The 16,207-nt window shown below is 46.0% G+C and overlaps 1 protein-coding gene across 1 annotated transcript; it reads right to left on the reverse strand.

Moving 5' to 3' along the window:
• Positions 1-10,570: 10,570 nt before the first annotated feature.
• On the reverse strand, positions 10,571-11,515 carry LOC137157918 (olfactory receptor 2AP1-like). The gene has a single exon (XM_067555347.1). It carries the CDS (start codon positions 11,513-11,515, stop codon positions 10,571-10,573), a length of 945 nt encoding a protein of 314 aa, XP_067411448.1.
• Between the last annotated feature and the right edge of the window lie 4,692 nt (positions 11,516-16,207).

Genomic DNA, 16,207 nt, shown 5'->3' on the forward strand with positions numbered 1-16,207 from the left:
CCTGTCCTTTATCTCATCGGTTACAAAAGGGGGGCCCCTCAGCCCCCCAACACCTTCAGAAGGTCCCTGGGTGGCCATTAGGCTGGATTTTAAAGTCAAGATTCTCTTATCAGCTAAGCACATAATAACCCTCACAGAGGCACTGGGGTGGGGAAAAGCATTAAGAAGGGTAATATACGGACTTGAACCCAAGTCTATAGGGTAATCATTCCTCCAGAGCCACCAATAATTTACCCACATACCACCATAGCCACTGGTAATTTGTCTACACCAGCTAACACACAAGATGCAGTGGTTGAACACCAGGGGATGTTCCGCCTCAAGTGATCTGACTGACAGTGCTCTTAGCGATCCCTGATTGACTCCCTGACCCTATATAAGTCCAGGGGGTGTAACAGGAAATGTTTGGTAACCAAAGAGAGGCTGTCTCAGCAGTGATTTTGGGCTGAGAGAGAGGGACTGCTGGCTAGGCAGGGTGATATGGAGGAGAGAAAGGAAACTGAAGCCAGGCTATGGCATGAGGCTAGGGAAAGCACTGAGGAAGGCCAGATACAGGCAAGGAAAAAGAAAAGGGTAGATTCCCTGGGACCAGAAGAGGGAGCAGCACACAGGAGGGCAGGAAAGGGAAATGGGGGATAATGACCTACTAGTAAAATCCCTAGGTAAGGACCTAAAGCTGGGGGCTATCAACTCCTGAGAATGGCAGAGTGGGTCAAAGAAGTGCTGGGGCTACAGCAAGAGCTCAGACACTGTCTGCTGGAGACCAGGAGTGGGATGTAAAAGCAAAGAGCAGGTAGAGAAACTGCTGCAGACAAAGGTGGTAGGTAAAATAAAAATAGGCTGTCAGCTCCCCAAATTCCTCCCCGAAACAAGAGGGGTCGTGTGTGGGGTGTCACCTGAACTGTCAGGACATACAGAAGGAATAGGGGGAGATAAGGTCATTACCTAGGGAGGCTAATTAGCAGAAGAGGTGAGAGCAAGTGCTCAACACCTGTGCTGGCTACACTTTAAGAGCGGGGTGTGATCAGTACATTTGGGGTATGGGATATTCTGGACCAAGTCCTACATTCCTCTTTCTGTGACATGCTGGAGCTGGCAGAGATTTGGTTGTGCAGCAAATAATTCCAAAGGAAACATACAGCCCAGGAAGTGCAGAGGTGACCATTCATGTGTTGATTGGGAGGAAGGGACAGAACAAAACTGTTGCAAGTGTGGAGGAAAGCGCAGCTCAGCGTATGGAGGGTGCACTGAGGCCAAGTGAGCTAGAGAAATAAAAAAAAACCCCTCAAATTACTAATAACATCTCCAGTGCAGGAGCTGTTAGGAGATGCCTTTCTCCACATCAGGTTCTCTCTTGGGTATTCGCCTACAACAAATTAAGGGGAGGTAATCAGTGATGTTGGGATGAAAGGGGATAACTTATGAATAGAAACAGATTCATTGCATGAAAGATCAAAGTAATAACAAAATGAGAATAATTAAATCTGCTGAAAAGTACCCGCAGGCTAGTAACCTGTCAGTAGAACAACTTCATGCTTTCCTCAGTGAAGGAGATAGGACAGTTAAAGAATGGTAGTGACTATTTTCAGCTGGCATGCCCACAGCTTAATAGCAGATGGACAGGAACTAAAGATTCCTATTTTTATAGGAAAACAAAGCCTAAGATAATATACATGGAGACGTGACTACCAGAAAAAACTAGACTATAAAAATCCTAGTGTATGCTCTATCTAGACATGATAGAGAAATAGGAGAGGGTGGACGTGCCTGCACCTTCACTAAGGAGAACCTGAACTATCTTGGTGCATAGATTAAAAAGCTAAATATTGAGTATAATGCTACTGAGATACCAATAAACAACAATTCTGCATCTCTAAGGCTTTATAATGTGCATAACTCATGCAGGAAACTAGAGGCTGTGGACCTGAAAGAATTAATTACAGATGTCACATGACCATTCATTAGCTGTGCTGAGCTGAGAAGTCTCAACAGATTGTGGGGAAGTAAGAAAAAAATGGAAACTGTGAAGAGCAAATCTTTGAAGAGAATAATGTAGTGATATGAAATGATGGCACACCTACTGGCTTCAATACAGGTGATGGAAGTGTCTTGTGTCTGGATCTGGGACTAGCTTCTAGCATCATAGGGAGCAAATGCAGCTGGGAAATTGACAGAGGGGAGGAAATGTGTAGTGATAACTTCCTGAGATTAACGACAGATCGAGGAGAATGAAATACTGAAGATGAGGATAATAGCTCCAATTGGAATCTTTAAAAATAAATTAAATAAAAGAGAACAGGAAAAATCTTTGGAAGCAGAAGTGTGGAATATGTGACTGAGCAATGTCTCAATGCAAATATTGAGGAAATGTGTAGTTATGAGTTATACTAAAGACAGCCAGCCTAGCTATTCCAAGGATACCAACACTGCCAAAGGCAGGAGAAGTGTACCAAGGTGGAAAAAAGAATGTGAAATGGCAAGTAGGAAAAGGAATAAGGTTTTTTTTTTTTTGGTCTGATGTGCCTTCCCCAATGGACTTAATGACATATAAAAAAGGAAGGTAGTTTCACAAAGGGCTAGAAAAAGGGCAAAAAGAGAAAGCCGGAGAATATAATACAGGAAAGTAAATAAAACACCAATACAGCAAAGGTATGCAAACAAACTCAGAGAAGGAATGGCGTAAGGAGTCAGCCACATAACACTGAGCTTTCCAATTGCAAGGCATGGACTAATAACCTCTAATAAAGGGAAAGCAGAAATTCTGGCCAACATGCTTCATGCAGTCAGTAATGAGGAGGATCAGAGGATACAAATTAGGGAAGATAAAAGAATATGAAGTGAGGATAATTATGAGATGAAGAGGTGGGAAGGGAGGAGGATGTAGATATTTTAAATCGGTGACACTCAGACTTCAGTGCTTGAGAAGCTAAATCAGTGATCAACATTACCCAAAAGAGCCAGAGGTGTGTGAATAGTTTCATTTACAATAGGACCCTATGCTCCTATTTAAACAGTATGGTGGGAAATATTTAGTTTATATAAAGTCATCAAAATGACTGACCATACATTCTATCAACTACAATTGATTACTGTTACAGTAAAACCATCCTGATTGGTTAATAATTAAATCTGTGTTTTAATGTCACACTAAAGAGCCATGTGCAGCTCCAGAGCCTCAGTCTGAGGTATTGCTGTTTGAAATGTAAGCTTTGGTACGGTATCGGTGAAAGCGTGGTAAGACTGGCACGGGAGAGATCAGTAGCACACCTAAAAAGAACCAATGTGGGCTCCGATGAGGCAGGCATGCGATAGACCATGTTGTTGGGATAGAGACAGAAAACAGTGGTAATGGTACACTATGGATGCCAGACCTTTTGGTCAGCAATGAACACATCTGAACTGGATTATATCCACTCACACACACTGCATATCATAGGTGCTTTCATTACAATATCTCTGGGTACTACAGCCAGCAGCTGGTGAAATACCTCTCGCTCTTAGTAAAGATAGCACTAAACTAAGTCTGGGAGCTTCATTTTGTTACCTAGTACTTTGTCCCAAGAGGTTAACATGTTTGTTAACAAGTTAGTGGAGGCTGATTAGGACAAAATTCCCCATGTAAGTAGTGGACAGAAGTGGACAATGGATCTGTAGGCTGGTGGCACGGTCCAGCCAGGTGTTGCGCCCCTTCCTCGGGCCCAGGCTCTGAAGAATGCCATAGTGCCTTGGTCTAGGGCAATAAGCCTAGCAGATTGAGTCTGTAGCCCGGCCCCTGGGGCGTGCTTACTTCGTAGTTGGTGGCCCATTGTCCTTCCAAAAGGTGGGGTGGGCGAGCAGTCTATTGCCCTGGCCCTCAGGAAGGGCAGGTAGGCAAAGTGGGCTTTGGCCCCCAGCACTCAAGAGGGGCAGGCAAGTACAAGCGTTCTATAGCCTCCAGCCTTCAAACTGGCCAGGGCTGCTAAGTAATCTGGTGTCCCCAGCCCGCACAGCAGTCAATAGCCCCCCGGCCTTCCCACTGGCGGGGCAAGCAAAGCAGTCTACAGCCCCGGGCCCTTAAGCCAGGAAGGGCTGGTGAAGGAGTCAATTGTCCCCGGCCCTCAAGCGAGTCCCTTCTTCAGGTAGCAGAGTCCTCAGGGTTCCTCTGGTACATAGGGCTCAGTCCGCTCCTGTGGGTCTTCCCCGTCAGGCAGCTCCTCTAGGTCAGGGCTAGCCTCGGGGGGGTTTCTTCCACTCAGTGGGCTCGGGTAGCGTCTCCCAGCTACTAGGGCCCAGTGGTCCCAGCCAATCACTAGACCCCAGAAGCCTGGTAGGTTTCAGAGGCTCCGGTCAGTGGGGCGATTGTTCCAAACGGCCACAGGGCCTGGGTCAGGCCTAGACCGCAGCCTCGGGGAAGCCACGTCTGCCTCCGGCAGCAGCTTTTTTCCCCCACTGAGCTGCTGGGCTAGCTTTTTATACTTCCCTCACCGGTCCTGGCTTTGCCTCTCAGCTTCCAGGTGGCTTGGCCTGCAGGCCTGGTTCTGTCCAGTAGGGGCTTTGCGACCCTTCCTCGTCCTCAGGCCCCGAGGAAGGCCACAGTGCCTTGCTACAGGATATCAATGAAAAACAGGACTTGAAAGAAACCAAAATGTATAGCGAGGGGAAAACACTCATCAGTAGACAATCAATCCTAACCACGATAGACATGGAAATATATAATAAAAGTATGATGGAGAAGTAAGGCCCAGGAAATAAGATATACTTTGGGACTGTACAGACTGTAGTAGTGAAATGAGGTTTTTCTATAGAAACTCAGCGGCCTTAAAGTAACAATTTTCCTTGCAAACCTCTATAAAGAACACAAGGAAAATGGGGCCCAATAAAATCGGCTCTTCTGCAATTCTTTAAGAATACTAGGAAGGGTGAAAGTGAGTCATGAACAAGAGACGAAACGTAGCGCATGGCGGTCATAGTCTCAGGAAGTGAGCCTGCTACGACACAAAACCCAAGAAGTCTCCAGGCAACAAGATGGATCCCTAGCTCGCTGCCTCGCCTGCCCTGCTTCTCTGTTCCTGAACTCCTGGGACTTATCTTGGCTCCGACTTGGATTCTGACTCTCAACTGACCCTGGGGACCCCAGTGCCACCCCGGATACCTGTTAGTGACTCCTCGGCCCAGTTCCTGGTTTGGTCTCCAGCTCTGACAGCTTGACTCTTGCCCTGATACCGACTCTAACCCCTGGCTTCATTTCTGGGATCTCAAGCTTCTGCTGCTAGTCCAGCCTTCTTTCACCCAGAGTCCTGACAGATTGTCATGTATTGTCACAGATTGTCACAACATATGCTCTGTCCATCCCTGCGCAGTGTAAAATATGACAGCAGTTTTCTCACATTCTGCCATAGAATCTTGATGTATAAACATTTGGTATGTCTGAGAAGAATGTTTAAGGATGTTGGGAACTGGGGGAAGAGTGTCGGGATGGATTAGATGGAGATGGGGAGGTAGGTATCTGTGCGCATGTGGTGGTGTGGCTGATCTGCTCAACAGCAAAAGCTCAGAGTCTGGCTAATACAGGGAAACATGGGGCGTTTGAAAGAAACAAACCAAACATAAAATCATAGAACCATAGAAGATTAGAGTTGGAAGGAACCTCAGGAGGTCATCTAGTCCAACCCCCTGCTCAAAGCAGGACCAACACGACCTAAATCATCCCAGCCAGGGCTTTGTCAAGCTACATCTTAAACACTTCTAAAGATGGAGATTCCACCACCTCCCTAGGTAACCCATTCCAGTGCTTCACCACCCTCCCCGGGAGAAAGTTTTTCCTAATGTCCAACCTAGACCTCCCCCACTGCAATTTAAGACCATTGCTCCTAGTTCCGCCATCTGCCACCACTGAAAACAGCCTAGCTCCATCCTCCCTGGAACCACCTTCAGGTAGTTAGTTCAGGCTGCTATCAAATCCTCCCTCCCACCCACATATTTTCTGCAGAACTGCTGCTTAGCCAGTCAGTGCCCAGTCTGAAACAGTGCATGGGATTCTTCCCTCCTAAGTGCAGGACTCTGCACTTGTTCTTGTCAATCCTCATCATATTAGTTTTGCTCCAATCCTTCAACTTGTCTAGGTCACTCTGCATCCTGTCCCTACCTTACAGTGTGTGTGACACTCCCCCTAGCTTAGTGTCATCTGCAAACGTGCTGAGGGTGCATCTACCCCATCATCCATACCATTAATTTCCCAGCATGACAGCCTATAGATCTGTTCTCCTCTATTGGTTTCTTCTTGCTATTGCTACCTCTTTCCTATTCTTGGCTCCTATGTCAGCTGGTGGCCATTATTTGTCACTCCTTAACATCTGCTACTGTACACACAGAGTCCATTACATAGCAAAGAGGTCCTCTCCTCTCCAGTGCTCTGTGCTCAACACGCTACACACCATTATACAGCTTCACCTCCCCGCTCCCGTTCCACTTCCCTCTGTTGGTCATTTGGCAACATGTCTCCTTTTTTGCACTTCCTCTTTGGCTCACTATCCATTGGGAGGAACCGCTGCACCTTTTCCCTTCCTCTGCCCTGTAGTGGCCCTAGACAGGATAATTTGCGTCTTTCCTCTCTTCCCACCTACTGCTAGGTGTGCGCTGTTCCAGATTATGGCCACTGGGAACCAAAATGTACAGCAGGCTGATTGCTACATCAGTGCCCACAACAGCAGCAGTGGCTATAAAAGGCTCAGGAGGGTTTTCCCATCAATCCAGTGGTTCCCCGTTGATGTGGGGTCTGTTTCCAAATGCAATGCATAGATTGAGGCTACAGCGGGAGAAGCCCAGTGCCTATCCAGGCATCAATTCTCAGAGGCATCTAATGGTGTTAAGGTTCATCTCCCATTTGAAAGGGATTTGGGTGCCTAATTCCATTAGGTAACTTGGAAAATTCCTTCTGTGGTCTTGGAGCCCTACAGTTCTCACCAATGTCCAACTCCCCGCCTCTGTCAAGGCCCTGATGTGTTCTCCTTGACAGAGCCAGCATGGCCATGGTGGGAACCACATGTGTACTGCCCGTTCGTAAGTAGTAGCCGTTTCCTCTCACCATAGGTTACCTGACTCCCTGAGGAAAGGGCCTTGTGTGTGGCAGAGTTGTCTAATGCCCCTGGGGATGGCTGGGCACCTGTGCCCTGAGAACTAGCCCTCTTGGGACATGCTCTTCTTGCAGTCAGCTTAGGGGACAGTCATTGTAGTAGAACCATATGCGGGCTCCCTCCTCGATGACGGTTTGACAGGCCCGGCAACAGGAATGGCCTCAGTTCTACATGCGCTCAGTCAAACCCATAGAATCATAGAATATTAGAGTTGGAAGGGACCTCAGGAGGTCATCTAGTCCAACCACCTGCTCAAAGCAGGACTAATCTCAACTATATCATCCCAGCCAGGGCTTTGTCAACCCTCAGCTTAAAAACCTCTAAGGATGGAGATTCCACCACCTCCCTAGGTAACCCATTCCAGTGCTTCACCACCCTCCTAGTGAAAAAGTTTTTCCTAATTTCCAATGTAGACCTCCCCCACTGCAACTTGAGACCGTTGCTCCTTGTTCTTTCGTCTGCCACCACCGAGAACAGCCTAGCCCCATCCTCCCTGGAACCCCCTTTCAGGTAGTTAAAGGCCACTATCAAATCCCCCCTCACTCTTCTCTTTTTCAGACTAAACAAGCCCAGTTCCCTCAGCCTCTCCTCATAAGTCCTATGCTCCAGCCCCCTAATCATTTTGGTTGCCCTCCGCTGCATTCTCTCTAACTTGTCCTTTTTGTAGTGGGGGGCCCAAAACTGGACACAATATTCTAAATGCGGCCTCACCAATGCTGAATAGAGGGGAATAATCACTTCCCGTGACCTGCTGGCAATGCCCCTCCTAATGCAGCCCAATATGCCATTAGCCTTCTTGACAACCAGGGCACACTGCTGACTCATATCCAGCTTTTTATCCACCATTACCCCCAGGTCCTTTTCTGCAGAGCTGCTGCCCAGCTCTTCGGTCCCCAGTCTATAGCTGTGCATGGGATTCTTCCTTCCTAAGTGGAGGACCTTGCACTTGCCCTTGTTGAACCTCATTAGATTTCTTTTGGCCCAATCCTCCAGTTTGTTTAGGTCACTCTGTATCCTATCCCTACCCTCCAGGGTATCTACCACTCCCCCCAGCTTCGTGTCGTCCACAAACTTGCTGAGGGTGCAATCTACCCCATCCTCCAGATCATTAATAAAGATGTTGAACAAAACCAGCCCCAGGACCAACCCCTGGGGAACTCTGCTTGTGACCGGTTGCCAGCTAGACATGGAGCCATTGATCACTACTCGTTGAGCCCTATGCTCTAGCCAGTTCTCTATCCATTTTATAGTCCATTCATCCAACCCATACTTCTTTAACTTGCTGACAAGAATACTGTGCGAGACAGTATCAAAAGCTTTGCTAAAGTCAAGGTATATCACATCCACCGCCTTCCCTACATCCACAGAGCCAGTCACCTCATCATAGAAAGCAACTGGCTATGCACACTCCCAGTGCCCCTGGCTTGTGAATCAATCTCTTTGTTAGCCCAACCGCCTTCCTAGGGCTGTAGGTTTGCTGATGCTGGTCCCAGCTGGGCTTCGCCTATGTAAGGGACATCAAGCTTTTCCTGGGAAGGGTCCAGAGGTCATTGCTGGGGCCTGTCTCTTTGAATCCGGGCTGTGTGAGCACAATGGGGATGGCTGGTTGACAGAGGGATATAGACACATGGACTATAAGGTCAGGAGGCACTAAATCATCTAGTCTGACCTCCTGCATACTGCATGACACTGACCCTCTCCTATCCACTTCTGTCCCAGACCCCTCACCTCTGGCCGAGTCACTGACATCCTCAAATCATGGATTAAAGACATCAAGTTACAGAGAATTCACCACTTACTCTAGTTTAAACCTGCAAGTGACCTGTGTTCCGTGGTACAGAGGAAGTCGAAAGCCCTCCAGAGCCTCTGTCAATCTGACCTTTGGGGAAATTCCTTCTCGATCCCAAATCTGGCGATCAGTTAGAACCTGAGCATGTGGGCAAGACCCACCAGTCAGACACCTGGCAAAGAATTCTGTAGTAATTCAGAGCCCTCCCTGTTTAGTTCACCATCTCCGGCCATTAGAGATATTTGCTGCTAGCAGTCACAAATTGGCAACATGCCACTGTACATACATATGATGGGAATAAGCACAATTTGAGAGGTGGAAGATTTCCCAGGTTTATGTCCCCACATATTCTGGCCCAGGAGTCATTATTTTCATTGCCCAAACATTTATTTTGATCAAAATGGCTTTTAAATGGGTTTACCAATTAATTACAATTGTGTTTCCCTTCCACCAGGGGCCCAGCTGAACATGCCATGATGGGAACATTGTTATGGCCACCTCCCTCCTTCATCCTTCCCCTTGGGTGGACGGTGATGACCCAAATTCCACCAGGATTCTCTGTTGGGTCCTGAGGGGCTTAATAAACAGTAGCAAGAAACATGATGTCTCCCTTTGTGTGTTAATTGTGTTAGACTGTCTGATTACAAGACCTTATTGTTAGAAATAAACAAACAGGTTGTCCCTGGGGTGGATTGGGGAGACAGATCCCTTTATTGCCTGCTCGTTCCACATCGATACCATGAGTGAGCAAAGAGGGGGTTACTTTACAATTCTTTTATCCATAACAGTCTGTAAATGTATACATTTCCAGCAACTCCCCATATACCCTTATTTGGTAACATTGACATCTATAAAATAAATATTAACAACTACATAATGTATACCATTATACCCGCCCCCATTTGTTGTTTACAGGATTACAATAAAAGGTCAGGCCCATCACTTTAAAACCTGTAAATTTTATGCTAACATTCTTTGAAATAAAGGTATGCCAGAGGGGAAGGAAGATAATGTTTTCTTCCCAGCAAGGCCTTGCACAGAAATAGCAATAGGTATTTTATTAACCTCGTTCCCAGCACAGATGGCCAAGAAGGGAGGAAAAGAAGAAAAATATAACAGACTCTAACAAAAATTCACACCACTTAACAGAAACAAGGTTTCCCCTTGCCTTGATCCCGTTCCCTGTTGCTTAGGCCTGACCACTTGTCCAGCTTTAACTTTTTACTCTCCTACTCTTATTATGTAACATAGAGAAACAACGAAGAAGGGAGGTACACAGGGATTTACTCGGATTATTAGTGGATTTTGTGCCTAAGACAATGACAGCACTGTGCATGTTCACATGCTGTGCACCCTCCTCCCATAGGGTGAATGTTGAGCCAGAATCATGGAGAAATATACCATCGAACAGCGTGTATCGGTGCTCAATGTAGAGAGTGACAAAGCTGTCCTCAGCCTCACTTTTCTGGACATTATGGTTCATGAACACAGCATGGGACCATAAACACCCTCAGTAACTATTGGCAGCTTATCTACGTATTTTCCACAATAGAACTGAGATTTTCAATAGGAGTTTTCAACTTCATTTTAATGGGGGCTGACTGGTTAAACCACAAGGCAGCTTTGATAAACCTCAGTTTAAATTAGTTTCTCAGAGTCTCTGCATGGTTCAGTGAAAGCCGCTTTTATGGAGGGCTTTGCTCCAGGCTGCCTTGACCTCCCTGTTTCTCAGGCTGTAGATGAGGGGATTTACCAGTGGAGTCAGGACCGTGTAGGAGAGAGAGAGCACTTTTTTCAGGTCTCGCAGTGACTCATGTTTCGGTAGCAGGTAGACGATCATTAAGGCTCCATAGAAAACGGTCACCACGATGAGGTGAGAGGAGCAGGTGGAAAAGGCCCTTTCTCTCCCGGTGGTAGAAGGGATTCTCAGGATGGTGGCGATGATACACGCGTAGGATGTCAGGGTTAGCAGGAATGGGGGCAAAGTGAATACACAGGAAAGTAGGAAATCCAGCAATATGACCAGGTGTGTGTCACTGCAGGAGAGTTCCATCAGTGGGATGGGGTCACAATAGAAATGGTTGATTTCATTTGGCCCATAAAATATTAACTGTGATATGAAGAAGGCAAAGATGGCAGGAGCCAAACAACCATTTAACCAGGACCCAGCAACCAATTGGAGACACAACCTGGAATTCATAAGAGTGGAATAGTGCAGGGGTTTACATATCGCTAAATACCGATCGTAAGACATCACTGCTAGGAGATAGCATTCGATAGCTCCCAGAAAGGCAAAGAAAAAGAATTGTGTGATGCAGGCACTGACTGAGATGGCTCTGTCTCCGGTTAGGAGACTGGCCAGCATCCTGGGCAGGATGGTGGAGGTGTAGCAGGTCTCCAAGCTAGACAGGTTCCCCAGGAGGAAGTACATGGGGGTGTGAAGGTGCTGATCAGTCACAACAAGTACCATGATGAGGATGTTTGCAGTCATGGTTGCGATGTAGATCACTAGGAACACCAGGAAGAGAAGAATTTGCAGGTCAGGGAGTTTCCCAAATCCCGGGAGAATGACTTCCGTGACCGTCGTTTGGTTTCTCCAGTCTGTGTCTGCCATGGATTGAGTCTAGAAACAAGAAAAGGAACTGTGCAATTGAATCAGAAGAACATAGAGTTAAAATTTAATCAAGTCGTGTGAATTATTTCCAAAAATATTCATCAACTCCCCTTCCTCTCCAGACCACAGGCTGAATTTTAAGGCTAAATGTCAATTTAAGAGCAATTTGCCAGGAGGCTCAATTCGAGAACAGATTATTTGTACCCATGCAGACTATCCTCTGCTCTATCAGATCAATAACTACAGTAACAACAGTCCATGTCTCTGGTAGCAGAGTATTAAAAAAGGCAGATCAGAGCATTTCTTTATCTGCTCTCGTATCCCATCTGGTGACATACAAGAGCTTAACAAGGATGTTAAATGCTGTATTTTGCTTCTGGCAGTGGCCAGAATCATGCCCTACCTCAGAAGTCAAAATAAATAACTACATCGACGGAAATCTTGCACTGAGATTTCCAGTGCAGTCCAGTGTCCTTAGACACCGATCTTCTGTGAGAATTACAGTAGAACCTCAGTTACAAACACCGTGGGAATGGAGGTTGTTTGTAACTCTGAAATATTCCTAACTCTGAACAAAACCTTCTGTTTGCTCTTTCAAAAGTTTACAACTGAACGTTGATTAAGATAGCTTTGAAACTTGACTATGCAAAAGAAAAATGCAGCTTTTAACCATCTGAATTTTAACAGTACTGTGCCGTATTTGCTTTTTCTCTCTCTCTCTCTTCTCTGCTGCCTGATTGCATGCTGCCGGGTCTAAACAAGGTGTGAGGCTAACCGGGCAATTCGTAACTCTGGTGTTGGTAACTCTGAAATGGAAAACAATCTAACGCTATATCTTGGTGTAGTCAGCATTTCAGTGTTCGGAAGGAAAATGAACAATTTTCACACCCCACCACAGATGCATTTATTACATAAATTGTGAAGTGGAGTAAATACTTCCTTAGTTCATGGGGTGGTGATGGTGATGTACTGATGGACTGGCAGTGCCTTTTCTGTTTCCCGACGTTCACTTTGTAGTAGTAATAAAATGCAGCTCTTTGGAATGTGGATCTAGGGAAGGGACAGAACCAGGCTGACATTCAGTCCTTACCAGGGAGTGTCCCTCCACACTCCATAACAACTGTGTGATGATAATACAGGAAGAAGACACTGGATGGTAAAAGATGCTGTCACTGTACTCAGAGTCTAGAACGAATGTGGCATGTGCGATCCGGGCTAGTAAGACTCTGTCTCCACTCGCCACCTGATTGGGACACACTGAGCCAGACCCTCAGCTGGTATAAATCATGGTAGCTCATTTTGTATGTCGGGGGACAGATCCCCAACTGAGAACCTGTCACAAGAGCTGTGTGTCAGTCTCCACCTCTGTTAAATGGTGCTATGGACGCTGACTGCACTGATGCGGAAAGGTGTGGTTAAAACTGTTAACATTCACCTGAAGAAGAGCTCAGTGTAGCTCAAAAGCTTCTCTTGGAGACCCAGAGAATTTGGTCCAATAAAAGATATTACCTCACCTGCCTCATCCCTCTACTCCTCCCAAAGCATGTCCATGCCCCTGTCTGGAAGGTGGGAGAGAAACGCTGTCAGGGAGTCGGTGCTCACCTGTCACCCCAGGGCAGCCCCAGCCTGAAGCGATGAGCTCCTACTTCTCCGGGTTAGATGACAGGAGCCAGGATCTGCAGCTGAGATTCTTGTGTCTCCTCTTCCTGCAGAAGCCCGGTTTTCTCAAAGCAGAGACCTGCAGTTCCCTGAAGTGATGAGCAGGTGCATTGATCTACCTTTGGAAAAGGGTCTGCCTTTGGATTAGTGTAAATGCTGCCTCTGTATTAGTGTTTCATCCTCACGCTTTTTAATACCCTCCCTCTTCAAGTTTTCTCCCACTTGGTTAACTTTGTGGCTCCCAAGCTTGTGGCTAACAACGCCCTTTGGGACGTGTGCAATAAGACTTGTGTAAATGTCTCCATTTTTTAGTCTAATGATCTGATGTGGAAAGTATTTGAGATCATGATGAAACACCAGCTCAATTTTTTGAGCAATGCCTGTCCAAGCTGATGACCTGTTATAATACAATTGCACCATCCCTCGATGAATATTCAGTAGAGGCTGCCACCTAGTGGGCATTTCTAATAGTTAGCTGCCTCTCCCAAAGGAACAAAAAACAAACCATTGGGAATGGGAAGGAAATGTCTAGCATTTCCAGTCCTGAGGCTGTGGGGTTACGCACAGTGCCCACTCTTTGGGAAACTCTGTTTTAAAGCAAACTTCTTTGGTTTTCTGGTCTCTTTGATTTGGCCAATGTTCATCCTAAGAGTCTCTGAGGAGTTCTCCAATCTGTACCTGCAAAAGTGCCTGAGAGATTGTAGGGATGACAGTCGGGAAGGGTTTTTCCTAAATGTGGCCTTTTCATATTCAGCTCTTTTTGTGCTGCTCCCTGGTTCCAGAATGGAACCTGGACATTTGGACGTCGCCTAAATAGTCTGCCCTACCCCTGGCCTTACTGACTGAAGGGATATGGAGTGGGACAAAGTATTCACACTTGTGTCCTTCAATGGAAATATCGTAGGTGCTGAAAAGCAGCAGCAAGTGCAGAGTCACTGCAGAGGAGTTGTTCTAAGATGACTAACCCGTGGGCACGTCATGGTTATTACTACGCTGCAAAGCACCATTGTTTGGAATGTCAGTGACTGGATATTTACATGGAGATCAGTCATGTTCCAACATCACAATTAATGACAACCAAAATTCTGGAAGGGACATGAAACCTCATGCTTCAGGGTTTGAGCCAATCTCTAAATATTAGAGATTAAGGGGAAAGCTCTATGGGGGGCAGATTATCCCGGATCTGCCTCCCATGGGGTTTTTGCATCTTCCTTTTAACCATCTGGCTCTGTCCACTGTCAGACAGGATATTGGACTAAATGGACCTTGTGTACGATCCAGTCTGGCAATTCCTAAGTTCCTACGGAAACAGGATACGTAAAACTGGGAGCATTCAACTGAAGTTTTGGAATATTTGAATTAGATACTAGCAGAACAGGGCATATTTGACATGGGTCTAGCGCAGTCCACAAGAGAACAGCCCTCCCACACTAAATTACTTAAATTATTTTGATATTGTACACAGATCCATTCTGTTTCTACATCACACAATTCTCCATACACACACTTCCCAGAAGTTGGTATACAAGCAGAAAGTTCTTATGTTTTTTATCCAAACTTTTTTCATATGAACCCAAATAAAATGGTTGTTTCAGCCTGTGGGCAACAAACCATTTTATTTATTTATTTGATTAATTACTAGTTTGATTGCAAAATTGATTGAGAAAACTCTATTCTCAGTCCATTTTAGGCTTAGTTCATTTGTATGGTGATGGTTTTTGAATTTTGTAATAAGGGACCCACTTCAGCCTGTCTCCCAGCTGACTAATTTTGCACATCCAAAGCTTTTTCTTTTTCTTTTTCTTTTTCTTTTTTTTTTTGGGGCGGAGGGAGGGGCCAAACATTGCCCAGTGTGACTTATTGATTCCTTATAAAAAAGAAAAAAAATCCCATGGGGGAAAATACTTCATATGATGAAATACTAGTTTAAATTTATCATTGACCTTTCCACATTACAGGGCGTTATCCTATTAAAAAAACTATTGGTCAATATTCCTGACCCTTCCTCGTTTCTTCCAATCTGCCGCCTCCGAGTGTCGATTACACAGCATGATAGTCTATTGCTCTGTTCTTAACCTCTGCTTTCTCCCAGACGTTAGCTACACTGGATGTTATAGCTGCCACTTTCCAATCCTTGATGCTCTTGGGTCTCCTTTGATCATTATTCAGGATAACAGCCTATTTTTCATCTCTTAACATCTGGAACCATGGTACACTTTTCCTATCTGTAGGTAGTGTTGGTTTCCTTAGAATAGCTAGGTTGGCTGGCTCTGATCCCCTTATTAACGCTACTACAGAATTCCTCAATATCCTCATTTGTGCTTTGCTCACGCACATATTTCTCATTTTGGTTTCTAAAGATTTTCCAGTCAGTTAAATAGCACAGAGATATTTCATAGCAAAGGTCTTTCCTCACCATTTACATGGATGTCATCTCGTCTGTATTATACAGCTTTACCTCTCTCCTCTTCCCTTTGGTGGTCCAATATGATTGGCAGAATCGTTTATTCCATCTTGTTCTGATTTCTCTTTGCATACAATGGTCACACCATTGGCTATTATATAATTTCACCCTTCCATTTCTGCTGCTATTGATTTGTGCCTGGCACAGTGTCACCACACCTTTCCCCTTCCTTATGCCTTCTGCACTCTAGATGGCTAAGAACATAACCTCTCATTTCTGACTTTCTGCTAGACATGCTGTATTCCGTATTATAGTGGTTAGGAAATGTTGGGTCCATTTTAATGGAACCAATGAGCCCAGAGAGCCAAAGGTGTTAACGTGACTGTGGACGTGTGCCTATGAGGGGGGCAGCTTCCAGGGTTCTCCCTCTGGGCCCGTCTCAGAGGGGGACCACCCCTCCCGGCTATCCTCTGCCGGGAAGAGTCTCAAGCCCTTTAACCGGGCGAGCAAGCAGTCTTTCGCCCTGGCTCTTGGCGGGGCGGGTGAGCCAACTGGCTCTAATCTTTGGCCGGGGCAGTCAGTAATTTAGCATTCGGGGCTGGAGAAGGTGGCCGTAGTGCGTGAGCGTG

The sequence above is a fragment of the Emydura macquarii genome, unplaced genomic scaffold (genome assembly GCF_026122565.2).
Source record: "Emydura macquarii macquarii isolate MOO-44397 ecotype Brisbane River unplaced genomic scaffold, CSIRO-AGI_Emac_v2 contig_1627, whole genome shotgun sequence".
Lineage (NCBI taxonomy): Eukaryota > Metazoa > Chordata > Testudines > Chelidae > Emydura > Emydura macquarii.